Source organism: Pterocles gutturalis, unplaced genomic scaffold, assembly GCF_000699245.1.
Source record: "Pterocles gutturalis isolate BGI_N339 unplaced genomic scaffold, ASM69924v1 scaffold27369, whole genome shotgun sequence".
NCBI classification, from domain to species: Eukaryota; Metazoa; Chordata; class Aves; order Pterocliformes; family Pteroclidae; genus Pterocles; species Pterocles gutturalis.
In genome coordinates this window covers 16,657-29,398 of record NW_010128986.1, presented here as the reverse complement: position 1 = coordinate 29,398, position 12,742 = coordinate 16,657, and the positions used below count along the sequence as shown (strand labels likewise).

At 41.9% G+C, this 12,742-nt stretch overlaps 1 protein-coding gene across 1 annotated transcript; it reads right to left on the bottom strand.

Annotated features, from left to right (window-relative positions):
- Positions 1–528: 528 nt before the first annotated feature.
- On the bottom strand, positions 529–12,529 carry PHF11 (PHD finger protein 11; the record flags this gene model as incomplete). Its single annotated transcript, XM_010079810.1, has 7 exons — positions 12,422–12,529; positions 11,216–11,323; positions 10,295–10,428; positions 7,140–7,186; positions 3,870–3,928; positions 2,338–2,404; positions 529–651 (listed from the first exon to the last, which is right to left on the bottom strand). Coding segments are annotated over exons 1-7 (646 nt in total), but the record flags the coding sequence as incomplete, so codon positions are not given.
- Between the last annotated feature and the right edge of the window lie 213 nt (positions 12,530–12,742).

The window sequence follows — 12,742 nt, the reverse complement described above, 5'->3', positions numbered from 1 at the left end:
AGCATCAAGAATAAGTTGTTCCATCACCTACACACTAACAGTTGACATTGAAGTTTTAATTAATCATCCAAAGCCTTAAAATGTACACAGTCTGGGATTTTTCCCTCAAAAGAGAGTGCTGTTATTAACAGATAGCTGGTCCCTCTGTGAAGCTGTAAGAACACCACAGACTCATGATCCAAATAAAACCTTCCAGTTCTCTCCAGAACCTCTCTCCTCTTCAGTGCCTGGGAAGAGAGGTCTGGCTGAACCTACCCATGCTTATGCCAACAGGTCAATGGTGGCTTCAAAAATTCCAAGTTAGAAGGCCTTACTTGAGCATGCTGAGTGGCAGCTCTTCCCCTCTACTGACATGGGTATACCAAAAAAATACTCAGTCTCCACCTGCTGTGCAGCTGCAGAAATAAGACAGGACCCAGTGATTTAGCACTGAAGAAGGATCCTCAGGAAGGTGACCCAAGGCCAAGTGCCTGACATGCAGATGAGCGTTTCTGCTCTGAGAGCAGAGTCCCCCATGGGTCTCCATACCTGTTTCTGAAGTGTTGTCATCCATCAGTTTTTCCTGCGCCAGGTGAAGCGTGTCCAGCATTTCTTCAAATATGTCATCCAGAAGCCCAGCTTGCTTGCATTTCCTAAGAAAGTCTATTTGAACTGTTAAAACACAAAACCACACACTCTCATACAGAGTGATCCTGACCACAGCTGCACGGGCTTCATTCATTCACTTCAGAAACTAAAACTTTGGTAAAAGTCCCCCTCCCAGTAACAAATACTTAAGCAAATCCCTGGCTCCTCCAGCTACTCACTCAGCCCTTTTTAGTGGGAACAAAAATGCGGTCAGGCAAATGCAAGCATTCTGCTGAGTATAAAATTACCTAAGCTCTTGATCTGGCTTTATTCATCAAAAGCAAATATTTCCACAACTCCAAATGCACCATTCCTAAAGCCTCCTGATACCCTCAATATAGGAAAGCAGGTGATTTCTCCCGGTTTTTTTTTCTTCCAGTCATCAGGACCACACCATAGACTGAACAGGCTAAAGGATAGAAAACAGTGCAAGAAGTGAACAGTATTTGATTTAGTAAGAGAATTAAGGCTACTTTAAGTGATCCAGGCATTAAACTAGTTTATTACAGCCCACTTTATATGCCTACTTTGTCAGATTTGGATCACTAGGGAAATAACTACCTATTTTTAAGTCATCTCAGAGCAGCAGGTCAGTGATAGGTTTCAGTAAGATCAATTCAATGGGCTTTTCAAAAGGAAACAGCTATTAGACAACCCACAGAAATCTGCCAGTCTTCATTAAAAACCACATTACTTTTTACTGGAGACATTTGTGAGAAAACAGATATAATTTCACTTACACTAGATGCCCTGCAAGTATTCCAAGATTCTTTATAGGTTCCCTGTTCTTTATAGTGGTAGTAAAAATTCAGAAAAAACATTAGGCAGCCACCTACAGTTACAATACCATACTCATATACTAAGCATAGCCATGGGAAGGTGAATAATCACCACTAAAGCCTTCCAAACTTCCCAGCGACAGCATAATCTTGACAAGCAACTGCAGCAGGATTTTTGGGGTAACACGAAAACTGCAGAACAGAAGAATGCGCCCAGTGGTTGATTTCACTGTTGTAATACCATATGTATGCAGTCAAATACGACATTCTGTTAAGCACCCTACATACACCTAGGGTTCAAAAGGAAAGATGAGCATGCAGTGGCAGCAGTAACTGTAGCAGCATTTAGCAAGCCCCATTTGTACCCAGCGAGCTAGAGCTCCTGTTCAAGGTGCGCTGAACTCCTCTCTCATTGCTGGGTTACTGCTCAACCCCGCGCCTCACAGCACCGCCTCTGCTAACCCCCTCCAGAGTGCCACCCAGCAGAACTGTACCCCTCTCCTTCAAGAAGGGCTCAGCGCAAGGAAACCAAGGTGAAGGAGGACTGATTCCCTCTTTAAATTTAACTGTACAGGTACAGAGGAAGGGGGTCAGGCAAGGGCAACACATTTTGGCTGGAGACGTACCACTGAACACAGCAGCCAGCCAGAGCAGGGGCATTATAGAAATCCCACGTGAATTCATCAGCTCACGTCACATAGCAAGTCTTGGGCAAAGCACAGAGACTTGTTTGCTGCACAATTATTAAAACGTGCACAGTCATTCTGCAAATCAGACTCCTGCTCCCTTGCCAGAGCATGGAGAGTCACTCATCTCAGTAGAATAACAAAAGATATATTTGCAGCACCACTGCTACCAACCCTCTCCAAGCTCTGAACTTCAGCATGACAGATCACAGCATCATCTAGTTGTTCTATAAAGTGAGTCGCACCTTTATGCCTATTGTTTTTCCTTTTTAGTATTTGTAAACTGTTTTCTTCTGCTGTCTCTTCTGTGCTCTGTAAGAAAATCAAAACAACGTATTTTTACATCATACTGACATTTACTGCTCTGTTTTCATTATCTTACCTCTATATTAGCAGAAAGATACAAAGCAGCCCGTACTTCTGTGAATAGTTAGCTTCTCTGCACAGCTAACAATATTCAGTTTTTAAAAAGGCAGGCAAAAACTGCTTCAGAGCAAAACTTTAAGAAAAGCCCAACACCTGGGACACCACCTTCCCTTATTATTGCATTTGCAAAACACACAGATGTTAACAAATGCCTACTTCTAACTCCCAGTGCAAATTATGCTTAGTTACGGATCTGAGAGGAGAGGGGGAATATTTTTCTTTTCCTTTGGACAGGACGCAGTCATTCTCTGCTGTTCCACAATATACCACAGTACTGCAAACAATTCTTACAGCTCTGCCACAAAACTCAGTGTAAAAATGCACTGCTTACAGAATGGTAAACAACTGATCCCACAGTGATAAATCCTGGCGCCCCTCAGCTTCTTACTGGCAGTGTTTGTACTGATTTCCGACATCACTAGCACCAAAGAGCAGCAGAAACAGCACGTTACCATGGGTAACAGGTCACGTGAATCTCAGCTACAATACCATGAACATAAGTGGATTTACAGCTGAGAAATTCTTGGAGACAAATAACCAACCCTTATGAGAGTACTACATAAGAGCTGCAAAGATTGCTCATGTCCCCTCATACAACCTGCCTTTAATGTCAAGACGTGGGAATGGCAGAAGTTTTTCCCAAGGAAAGATGGATGGTAATTCCTCTAGAAAGGAGAAGTCTTAACCCCTCCAAGAGTCAATGGGAGTTCCTATGGATACTTTGTGATGCCAAAAGAATCACCTCAAACCTTAAAATAAGCTGTATTTACAGGTTTTCTAACAACAGCCCCTAAAACAGCTCCTCCTGAAAATAGTGAGAGGCTTTGCTTGATAGCTCCCAAATCCCCGGGAAGGCCATCTTCAGCAGCAGAGCTGAGAACTGCCAGATCTCCAATGAAAACCTGCCACATTCATCATGAGCACGGGCTCACAAACAAGTGCCAGTTTAAAAGGCCAAGTGACTCACCAAAAGCAGTTTTTCATGAAAACTCCGTCTAGCCCTAGGCAGATCTGAGGGACATACTGCTTCCAAAGAAAAGGAGCCCCCAAAGGGAAGCTCCTTCTGGTCATGTCAAGATCACACCCACCGAGTCAGCCTGGTTTGGAGGTTCCTATTGCATTCGTGCCACGTTCCCTGAGGGGAGCATTGCCTCCACCTGAAGCAGCTCCAAATGCAAACAGCTTTGTTTTGACAGAATGAGAAGATCAAAACAAGGCAGCTGTAAAGGAAAAGTTACTACTTCCGTGAGGAAGTCTCTTTCTGAATACACTGTCAAAATACTTCACTAAAGAAGTCCTTTGCTGTAGCAGATGAGGGTTCTGTTACAGAACTACTTAAATTCAGAATTACCATTTGTTCTGCGATGGTGGAAGACTTCAATGCATGTCTTCTCCTCTTATTAGCTGCACCTAGGAATCAAGAAACAACAAATACGTCAACCTCAGACTGACGATTTCACATCATTCAAATTTTCTCTTCTCCCAAAAAGCTACAGAAGTGAGGCACTTTGGGGGGGCAAGGCAAGAACCTGTTTCAGCTTCCCCAAATACCTGACATTTCAGTGGAATTCACATTATTTCCATGTAAGAAAAATTACAAGCCTGAACAATTAGGAAGAAGTGCAAATCACTGTAGCATTAGGATATTGCTTCTCCTTTTAAACTCAGTACAAAGCAAACCCCAGTTTTTAACATAAGATTTTTGACTGTGGCAGAGTGAACTGACTCTCTGCAGCAGCAGCACTACCTCTAGGTGGTAAAAACTTCAGGCAAATTTATGAAAGATGACTGTTTTCAGTCAACCCTTGTTTATGTTAATACACCCTCAAAACTAAGACTACATAAAGAATTATTTCAGGTGTCCCAAAGATGTACAAATGGCATTAGTTTTTTCATTGACATAATGACCTCCTAGAAAGCCTCCAGAAGCAATTTGACTTGTAAGTTTAATCTTATTTATGCTACCAAGTGTTTCTAGTGACATGGTGCAAGATCTCCACAAAAACATCTGCTTTCACTCTGTCCTTTCTATTAGGATGCACCAGCCTCTCTCCAACATCATATCTGGCAGCTGCTAAAAACAGCTGCAGCATCACGAACAGAGAAGGGTAACTCTGGCAAGGAAGACATCGCAGGAGCAGAGAACGCTATAAAAGAGTTCAACCACCCACCAAAACCTGAGGTGTTTATATGCAGCGGGATTATATATGCCCCCTTCCCATTCAACTTTACAGCCTTTGGGCAGTACTTAGTAAGATTTTTCCTGTTAGAAATCATCCTATTAGGAGGAATGAGGAGTTAGTACCGGTAGAAGAAGGCTGTTAAAACAAATTTGGGTTTTATGTACTGGTGCTGTCCATTTGCATTTTTCCTGGCCTGAAAGAAAATCATAGCCTCTCACTTTATCCAAAATAAAGCTGGGTGGCCTGTTTTGGAGCAGTCTGGGAGATGCTGGCATAGGCATAAAGTGTTCCTTGCTGTCTAACACAACATCTTTGACCTGTGGTAGGATTTTCTCAGCTCTTCCTGATGTCTGCTTTAGGGATGCTTTATACAACAAGAGGAACACAGTCCAAAGAGCAGCCCAACTCTTGCTGCTCCCCACAGTGTTCTCCGCTCTTCTACGTTTGTCAGCCTTTAAGCTGGGCACATCCAACTTTTCCAGTTAAGTAGAGGTGGGAGCCTGTTTCCAAGTCAACTGCCCTCCCACTCCTGCTGCAGATTACTGCAGGGAGACTTCTTATCCCCTTCCTATTACACAGCAGAGCCTTGACATTTCAGCACAGCAATGCTTTCTGGACCAAGAATAAGTGGATGTTCTCTGACCCCATTTTGTCCAAACTAACAGGGAAAACAAGCCTGGAGAGGCAGCTTTTTTGTACCAGCTCCTGCTCCCACACAGCCCAGTGCTGGCTTAGCCTGCCCCAGAGGAACGGCTGAGCTACTTCACCTGAGTTGGATCCTGAAAGTCAAAGCTCCACCATGGAGCCACAGTGCTCCCATTCCAGCCTGCCTCACTCCCTGCCCTGTGCAGACCTGCAAACACACTCGGACGGGTATCTCCTGCCTGCCCAGATGGGCCAGGAGTGGGCCAGCCAGGGTACCTGCTACTTCAGCCAACTAACCAGCAGATAGCTCTGGCTATTCTGAGCGTCACACATGCATCTGAGAGTTGCTCAGATGCAGGAGACATTTGTCTTGGGGAACCAAATGTCATTTACCCAACTCTCACAGTTGTTCCCCAACCGCCTGGGGTACAGCTGCTCTCTTGGAAAGAGGTGGGAGAAGATCATTCAGGAGGCAAGACAAGACACTGCCAGCAGAATCCATCTACCCTTCATAAACAGAGGGTCTCCAAATTAAGTGCCTCTGGAAGATCTCTAGAAGAAAATTTTTCTTGGGGAACAGGCCATACATTGTATATGCAGCACCTGAAGACACTAAAACCTTCAACCTTGTAAGATTTACAACTTCCTAGCGAAAGAGGTGGTCTACAGGGTGGGCCTAATGCCTTAATCTCATCTCATAATGGAAAAAAACCAACCCTGGCCCTGTCTAGAACTGGGGCAGGAGACCACCTGGGACTCTGGACAGACCCAACAGACTAATAACCATTAGACCATAGAAATCACATTGATTTTTAAAAGGGAGGGAATGCCGGGCCTCAAAACTATGGATATGTAAAAAGTAAAACTACCAAGTGAAATAAGAAGCTACACTTGGTTAGTGATGGCTCGCTAAGAAGCCCCATACCCTGTGACTGAAAGTTTAAATGATAACCACTTAACCCACCTCTTGAGTGGCATCACAGTGTAGTCCTTTGTCAAGCGGATCAGCCAAAGTTTGCTAGACTTCAGCGGGAGCACACCACTCTTACCATCAGTGCTCACAGTTCGACTGAGCTCAGCTTCAAAGTGAAGGCCCATCTACAACCCACTCCATTTTGAGCAGGATTGTATGCATTAGGTTAACCAAGTCACAGCTTTGGTTAATTCAGTGACATTCCTGACTACCTCTGAATCAGCAAGGACCAGGACTGCCAAATTAAGCTGCATTTCTGTAGCAAAGGAAGCAATCCTTAAACAGGGGTTGTATACGTTATACTGAAAAAGCTCTTTGGGATCCTTCAGCATGAAAGGCCCTATTTAAAAAACTACCGCGGTGAATACGGAAGATGCAAATGTGAGCATTTTAACGTAACTACAGATAAAAATCCTAATGTGACCACTCCTGTGACACCCCTCTTTTTGCTAATCAAGTACAAGCTTGTGCATCACTCATTAGCGTGGGTCTCATCTCTCCCATGGATTCTACAAGCTGCTTGGGCCTACCTGCTTAAACACAGTCAGAATAATTCCATAAAGGATCAGGTCTACAGTGTTTTACAAGTCAGTTTTGAGGGAGATTCAGGGAAGATCAAATATGAACATTTCCTACTTCAGAAAGCCTTCTTGATTTTTGTGCATATACATTGATCTCAACCAAACCACTCCTACAAGATTAGAAATCCACCGCTCAATATAAAGGTGGCATAACATTTATTTTGTCCAAATGAGTTATTGACTGTAGGATGCAAACTTAGAAAACAAGTGAAATCAATGAAGTCATTAAAGAAACTCACCATAGTGATTGGTCCTATTGCCTGGGTCATGTTTTGGGCAGAACACTCTAAAATTTAAGTTCATTTTTAAGAAAAAGAGAAAAAGTATTAATAAATATGTAAACAGAGTTATGCTGACTGTTTTTAACAGATATTTTCCCCTCTTTTCACTGAATATGAACTGAAGGACGCTTAAAAAAATTATCAAATTTTTGTTCAGCATCACCCACCTAGGAAAGCACCAGTTGTAAAGTTATATAACATGCAAAAGCTTATATTTGTACTTTGAGCACCTCAGTGGACTCTGAAGCTTTGAATTATCAGTTCCACCACCCCACTGTCTGGACTTTCTCACTGTTCAAATCCTGAGCCAGACATATTTAATCTGGTGTGGCAATCACTGTGGCAGAGGTAGTCTTATTGAAATGCCTTATTCAAATGAGACTAATGCTGTCAAGACTAAATACCACAGTACTAATATTGCTTGATTGTAGCTACTGCAGTTCTGCCTTCTTGCCCAGTAGCACTCAGGCCAGGCCCAGAACCTCTTCAGATGTATCTGCTTACGAGTCAGCTTGAATTTATAAGCCCTGCATGATGTGCGGGCATAGCCACATGGCACTGCACCACCACACACAGTACCAGCCACTTGCTTGCAGATCTCTGTGCCCCTCCTTTTTGCTGCCCAGTGTCAATGAGGTGGTCCCCACATCCTGAGGCAGTAGGGCACCCCGTCTGAGATCCAGTAGCTTATAGCCACTCAATCCATTCGTTACTTAAAAACTTTAGTAATATGTGAGATGGGAATATTTTCTCTAGTTCTAGGAAAGCAATGTGAATTCCTTGCAAGAGGCAAAATGCAACAAATACAGCTGGAAATATTCCTTATCTTTTGGATACAATAATGTGTAGAGAACGTGAAGCAGCTTCTATAATATGCCTTTCTTACAGAAGGATCCCAAATCACTTTTTAAGCAAAATTGCCTTGTCAAGAGCATGGTTCAGCTGATCTCTTCATTACAAATTTATTTGCCAAGACTAATGCTCAAGTGTTTGGAAACAATTTTTAAAGGTAACTGCATTTACTAAGACATTTTTTAATTATTGTCATTCTTTTATTTTAACAAAACAGCAGTACTGACCTCAGAAATAGTCTGTTTCCTTGATGAGCCAGATTTTTTTTCATTAAATTCATTTTGATGCAAAAACCTTCAAATTTATGCATGTCTAACAATCCAATCAGAAAGCTAAGTACTGGAGGCATCTTATTTACATCCCTGAATTTCTAATATTGCCCTTTGGAGGTTGGTTTTTTTCCCTCCCCTCTCTTTAATTCTGTTCTTTCACAGTTAAAATCAACCCTTCTAAGTACAAGAACATCTTATAAAGAACAGACAACATCTTCTACTACTCAGGTCACTTTATTTGGAAGCACCTCCCTACTATAATTTTTGCAAGATGGCAGCACAAACTGTGCTTATTTCCCCACCTCCACTCTTACTAGCCACTTCCACAGGACCTTATGCCTTCTATTTTTGTTCTGCTCTCTTTGTTTTGATAATCACTGCTCATCACCACAACAATGGCAACTCAGAATTTAAAACACCAGCTCCCTCTCTCTTGAAGTAATTCTTTATTTTGATATGCTTTTCAGTATGTCATATTTCACCATGAGAAGTGCAGGGGGCTGTCAATCCATGCGCACTGTTTTTCAACTCTTGTTCCTCTTCTCTCCAATTTCAGGCTAGCTACAAACTTTGTGCTTTACTTATGCAACTGATACTGTGCAAAAGTCTTTGGGTTCAAATCCCTGAAACCCGCCTCACCATCTTTCTCTAATCCAGTCCTTTTTCATCTCTTCAATACAGGTTGCTATAGCCTAGTTTCCTGTATTTCTATATAGGACAAGCAACTCGTCTCACACAATGACTTAATACAAGGTATTTTTAAGGGTCCTTCTTTCAAACCATAAAGGTCACCAGCTTAGAAAACCACCAAACCAAACTATTCAACTACTTCTTTACCAGTTTGTACGTAGACTGTTACCAGTCCCATTCATTTTTCAACATCTTGAGAAGTTCAGTCTTCTTCAGCTCCAGGTATCCTTTCTAAAGCTATATGATAAGAGCCATTTAAACTGTGATCATTGAAAGCTTCCATCTTCCCAGCTGCACTCTTTCATGAGCTTTGCAGAATCATGAAGATTTTATAAGCATAAACTAAACATATCATGTTCCCTATACAGCTGGGCTTACAGCCTTGCAGAAAGATGTGTTTACTTTAGACTGAGAGCCCCAGTGCAGCAGCCAGGAGTGCAAGTATTTTGACACAAAAGGACCCATCTTCCGCTACTACTAAGGACTGCACTAGTCCACCTCTTCCTGAAACAAGTAGTGATTAAACAGTCTACCAGACTAATCTAAGACTAACGTGGCCTGTAATCTCTCTGGCCTTGCACAGAAATGGACATCGGGGGGTTTATGCACCTCAGACTCTACTATAACTTCAGCACTCCAAAAGGTCCCTGAAGTCCCAATTTCTGAACCCCTTCATCTGCATCCTCCAAACAACTCTAACAACTACTAAAGGCAGTTCAGTCAGCCCAAGGGCAATGGACACCAGGACTAGCATGATCAGGACAGGAAATTTACTTTAAAAGTCTGCATCAATGCTAGTGATGTACTTGAAATATAAGAAGGTGTTTGGTGGGAACAGAAAGTTCTCTGCTAGCATATGGAAGGAAAATCACCAGAATTTGCCTAATGTGAACAGACCTAGAAGTGCTATAGCCTTCTCTGTGGTCAGAACACAGTTATTGAAGCTTCTGAACCAACAGAAATTTAGAATTTGAGTGACATTAATAAAAATCTTCGTCCCTGAAGACTAGCAGACAGCCAGTAAGGACTGACTTCCTCAGTTTTGGCCTAGTGATCTTTCAGGTGCATTGCAGGCTCAGACACTGAATAGATTCCTTCCCACTGATGTGATGTTTTCCTGTGAAAAGAAAACATTTCCCCTATTGCTTGTGAACAGAGGATCAGGCACCACTTTAAGAGAGGAGAACACATTTTCTTTTTTGAAAAACTTTTAAAAACACACAAATTTTAAGTCTTTCTTCCTGACACCACCACCAAAACCTTGACAATAATTTGTTAGAAAAATACTTGGTTAAATACCGGTAGACTCCATTTACTTCATCTGTTTCTATTGCTGCATCATCGCAGAGTGCACAGAAGTAGTGATAACTTCTGCGACAGGCTCTTTCCTCGCATCCCACAGTGGCTCCTTTCTTGCGACAGAAGTTGCACATCTAGAACAGGATGAGGTTTAGCAGGTAAGCATTACAGACAGCTATTGAAAAGCTTGCCATACAAAGCAAATACTATCCTCTGTGGGAAAATCAAATCTTTCACTGCAAGTCACCTCTGTGTAACTCATCAGGCAAGTTCAAGCCTGAAAACTCCTACCCTGGTCATTATTTCAGCTACCTTTTTGCTATTTTACCTCTATTTCATACTGATGAATTTGTAAAATTATGCAAAAAGCCATGTGAGGGCACTGGGCAACTCCCCCCCTCCCCTAAATCTTGCCCAAGTTGTTTCAATACCGATTGGTGTTAGTGCTTACGTTTGCTAGGCTAACTACACGATGAAAAGAGTTCCACCCAGGAGGTAAGGAAGGAGAGCAGCTGAGGATAAAGTCAATCAGAAAAAGCTCATACAAATAACCTTCTTTCTGATAAAAACAGAAGGTGTTCCCCTTTACACATATGGATTGCATAATTTTGTTCCAGGCACTGGCTTATTCCTTTACCAAAGCCTCTTGGGAAACTCAGCCTAAGGACTTAGTCTCTCAGTCTTTTCTCTTAGCAGGGGAAAAAAGGGCCAGAAAAACCAAGACATTTTAATACCAAATGAACTAAATTTCACCTAATATAATGTAAAATCAATGTTTCTAACTCTAAATCTGTAATTTGCCTCATCTTAGTAAAACGGAAGGACCAAGTACTTTTCTGCATTTTTTTTCAAGCCTAAAACAGGGTACACAATCTTCAGTACTATGAGATAGGACTAAGTGCAGATTCAGAAACTCCTTACCAGCCGCTTTCCTCTCTTGAGTTCTTTCAACACTGATGCCACATCAAATCTTATATCCAGATTATCTGGATTATACTCTTCAGATTCCACAAATCCTGAGGAAAATAACTAAAGACAAAAGAGACAACATTAAGAATTAACAGAAGGATTCAGTCACCAGTGCTAAGAAAAGATAACAAGGTGAGAAAGTAAACTTAGTAAGAAGTGTGAATTTAAAAAGTCTGGAACTCCAGGCTGCCCAGAGTAAGGAGAAGCAGCTCTTCAGCTGACAGACTTCTACACCTTGAACACCTTATTAACTGCCCAGCTGTTCAGGCATACAGCTGGATGCAATATTTCTCTGTAACAACATTTCCATACAGTCCAATACAAGTTTCAACACTGAAGCAACATTATAGCCCTAGCAAAACCTATTTAAAACAAAACATCCAAGGAACACTGTAAAATAGGTATCAGATGTTTCTGAAACATTCTGCTAAAAAGTAGCATGAAGAAGCAAACATAAAACCTGTGAAAATAAGAAAGCTGGAACAGTGAAAGCCAGAAAGCTGTTCCAGCAGCAGACACATCTCCTGCACTAAGCAGCCCTCACTGAAGGGACAATACAGCATCTGTAATCAATTCTGCACACCAAGAACCAGCTCCATTAAAATCCCAGAATAAAGGGGAGGCATTTCGACAGCAAGAAGAGTAAATGTTTTAGGATTACAGCACACTTAGAGCTTCACAGACATTTTTATATAATCAACTTCTGATATTTTTATTCCTTATTTTATAAGGCACAGACTGGGAAGCTTTTTACCTTGATATATCAAGTGATGTGAATATTCTCCTGCAAAGGTTTAAGTAAGTACACAACTTTCTGTGGTCTGAGAAGCCTCATCCAATTTAGTGTCTCATGAAGATGTGTTCCCACTGCTAGACTGTATGTGTGTCTAGAACCATTGATCAGGAACAGACATGCATGAAAACATGCACAAATCAATGTGTCCAGCTATGCAGCCACATCCTCTCCCTCTCCAAAATTCTGGCCAAGCCCTGTTGCTTTTTGTAGCTTTTCAATCTAATACAAGCTTGCTGGTTTGAGTAATCAACCTTTTAATTCAGACACCATTATAGAGTCAAAAATAGACAAGCAGTGGAAACTTCCCCTTTAGCCCTTCTTCTCCTTTCCTCTTCAGTACTGACCAACTAAAAGCCACTCACCAGACAATCCTGATGAGCTGCAATATTTCGCTCTTTGGCAATATACATTACAGAACCAGCCTCTCCTTCTGAACAAAATGCACATGTTCTTCTCACCATCTTCGCCATTATCTGGAAAATACCTAGAGCAGGAAAACTGGGACAAAACACAAAGCAATTGATGCAACTATCATACACCAAGCAGGATGAGCACAGGAAAGCAGAGCTTATTAGCACTTGCCCTCTAACTGCTCTTTCACCTACATCCCCTGAACCTTGGTGCTTTGCTCCTCCAGCAACAACTACTAGTAGAATAGACAAAGCCCACTCTTGGGACAGCAG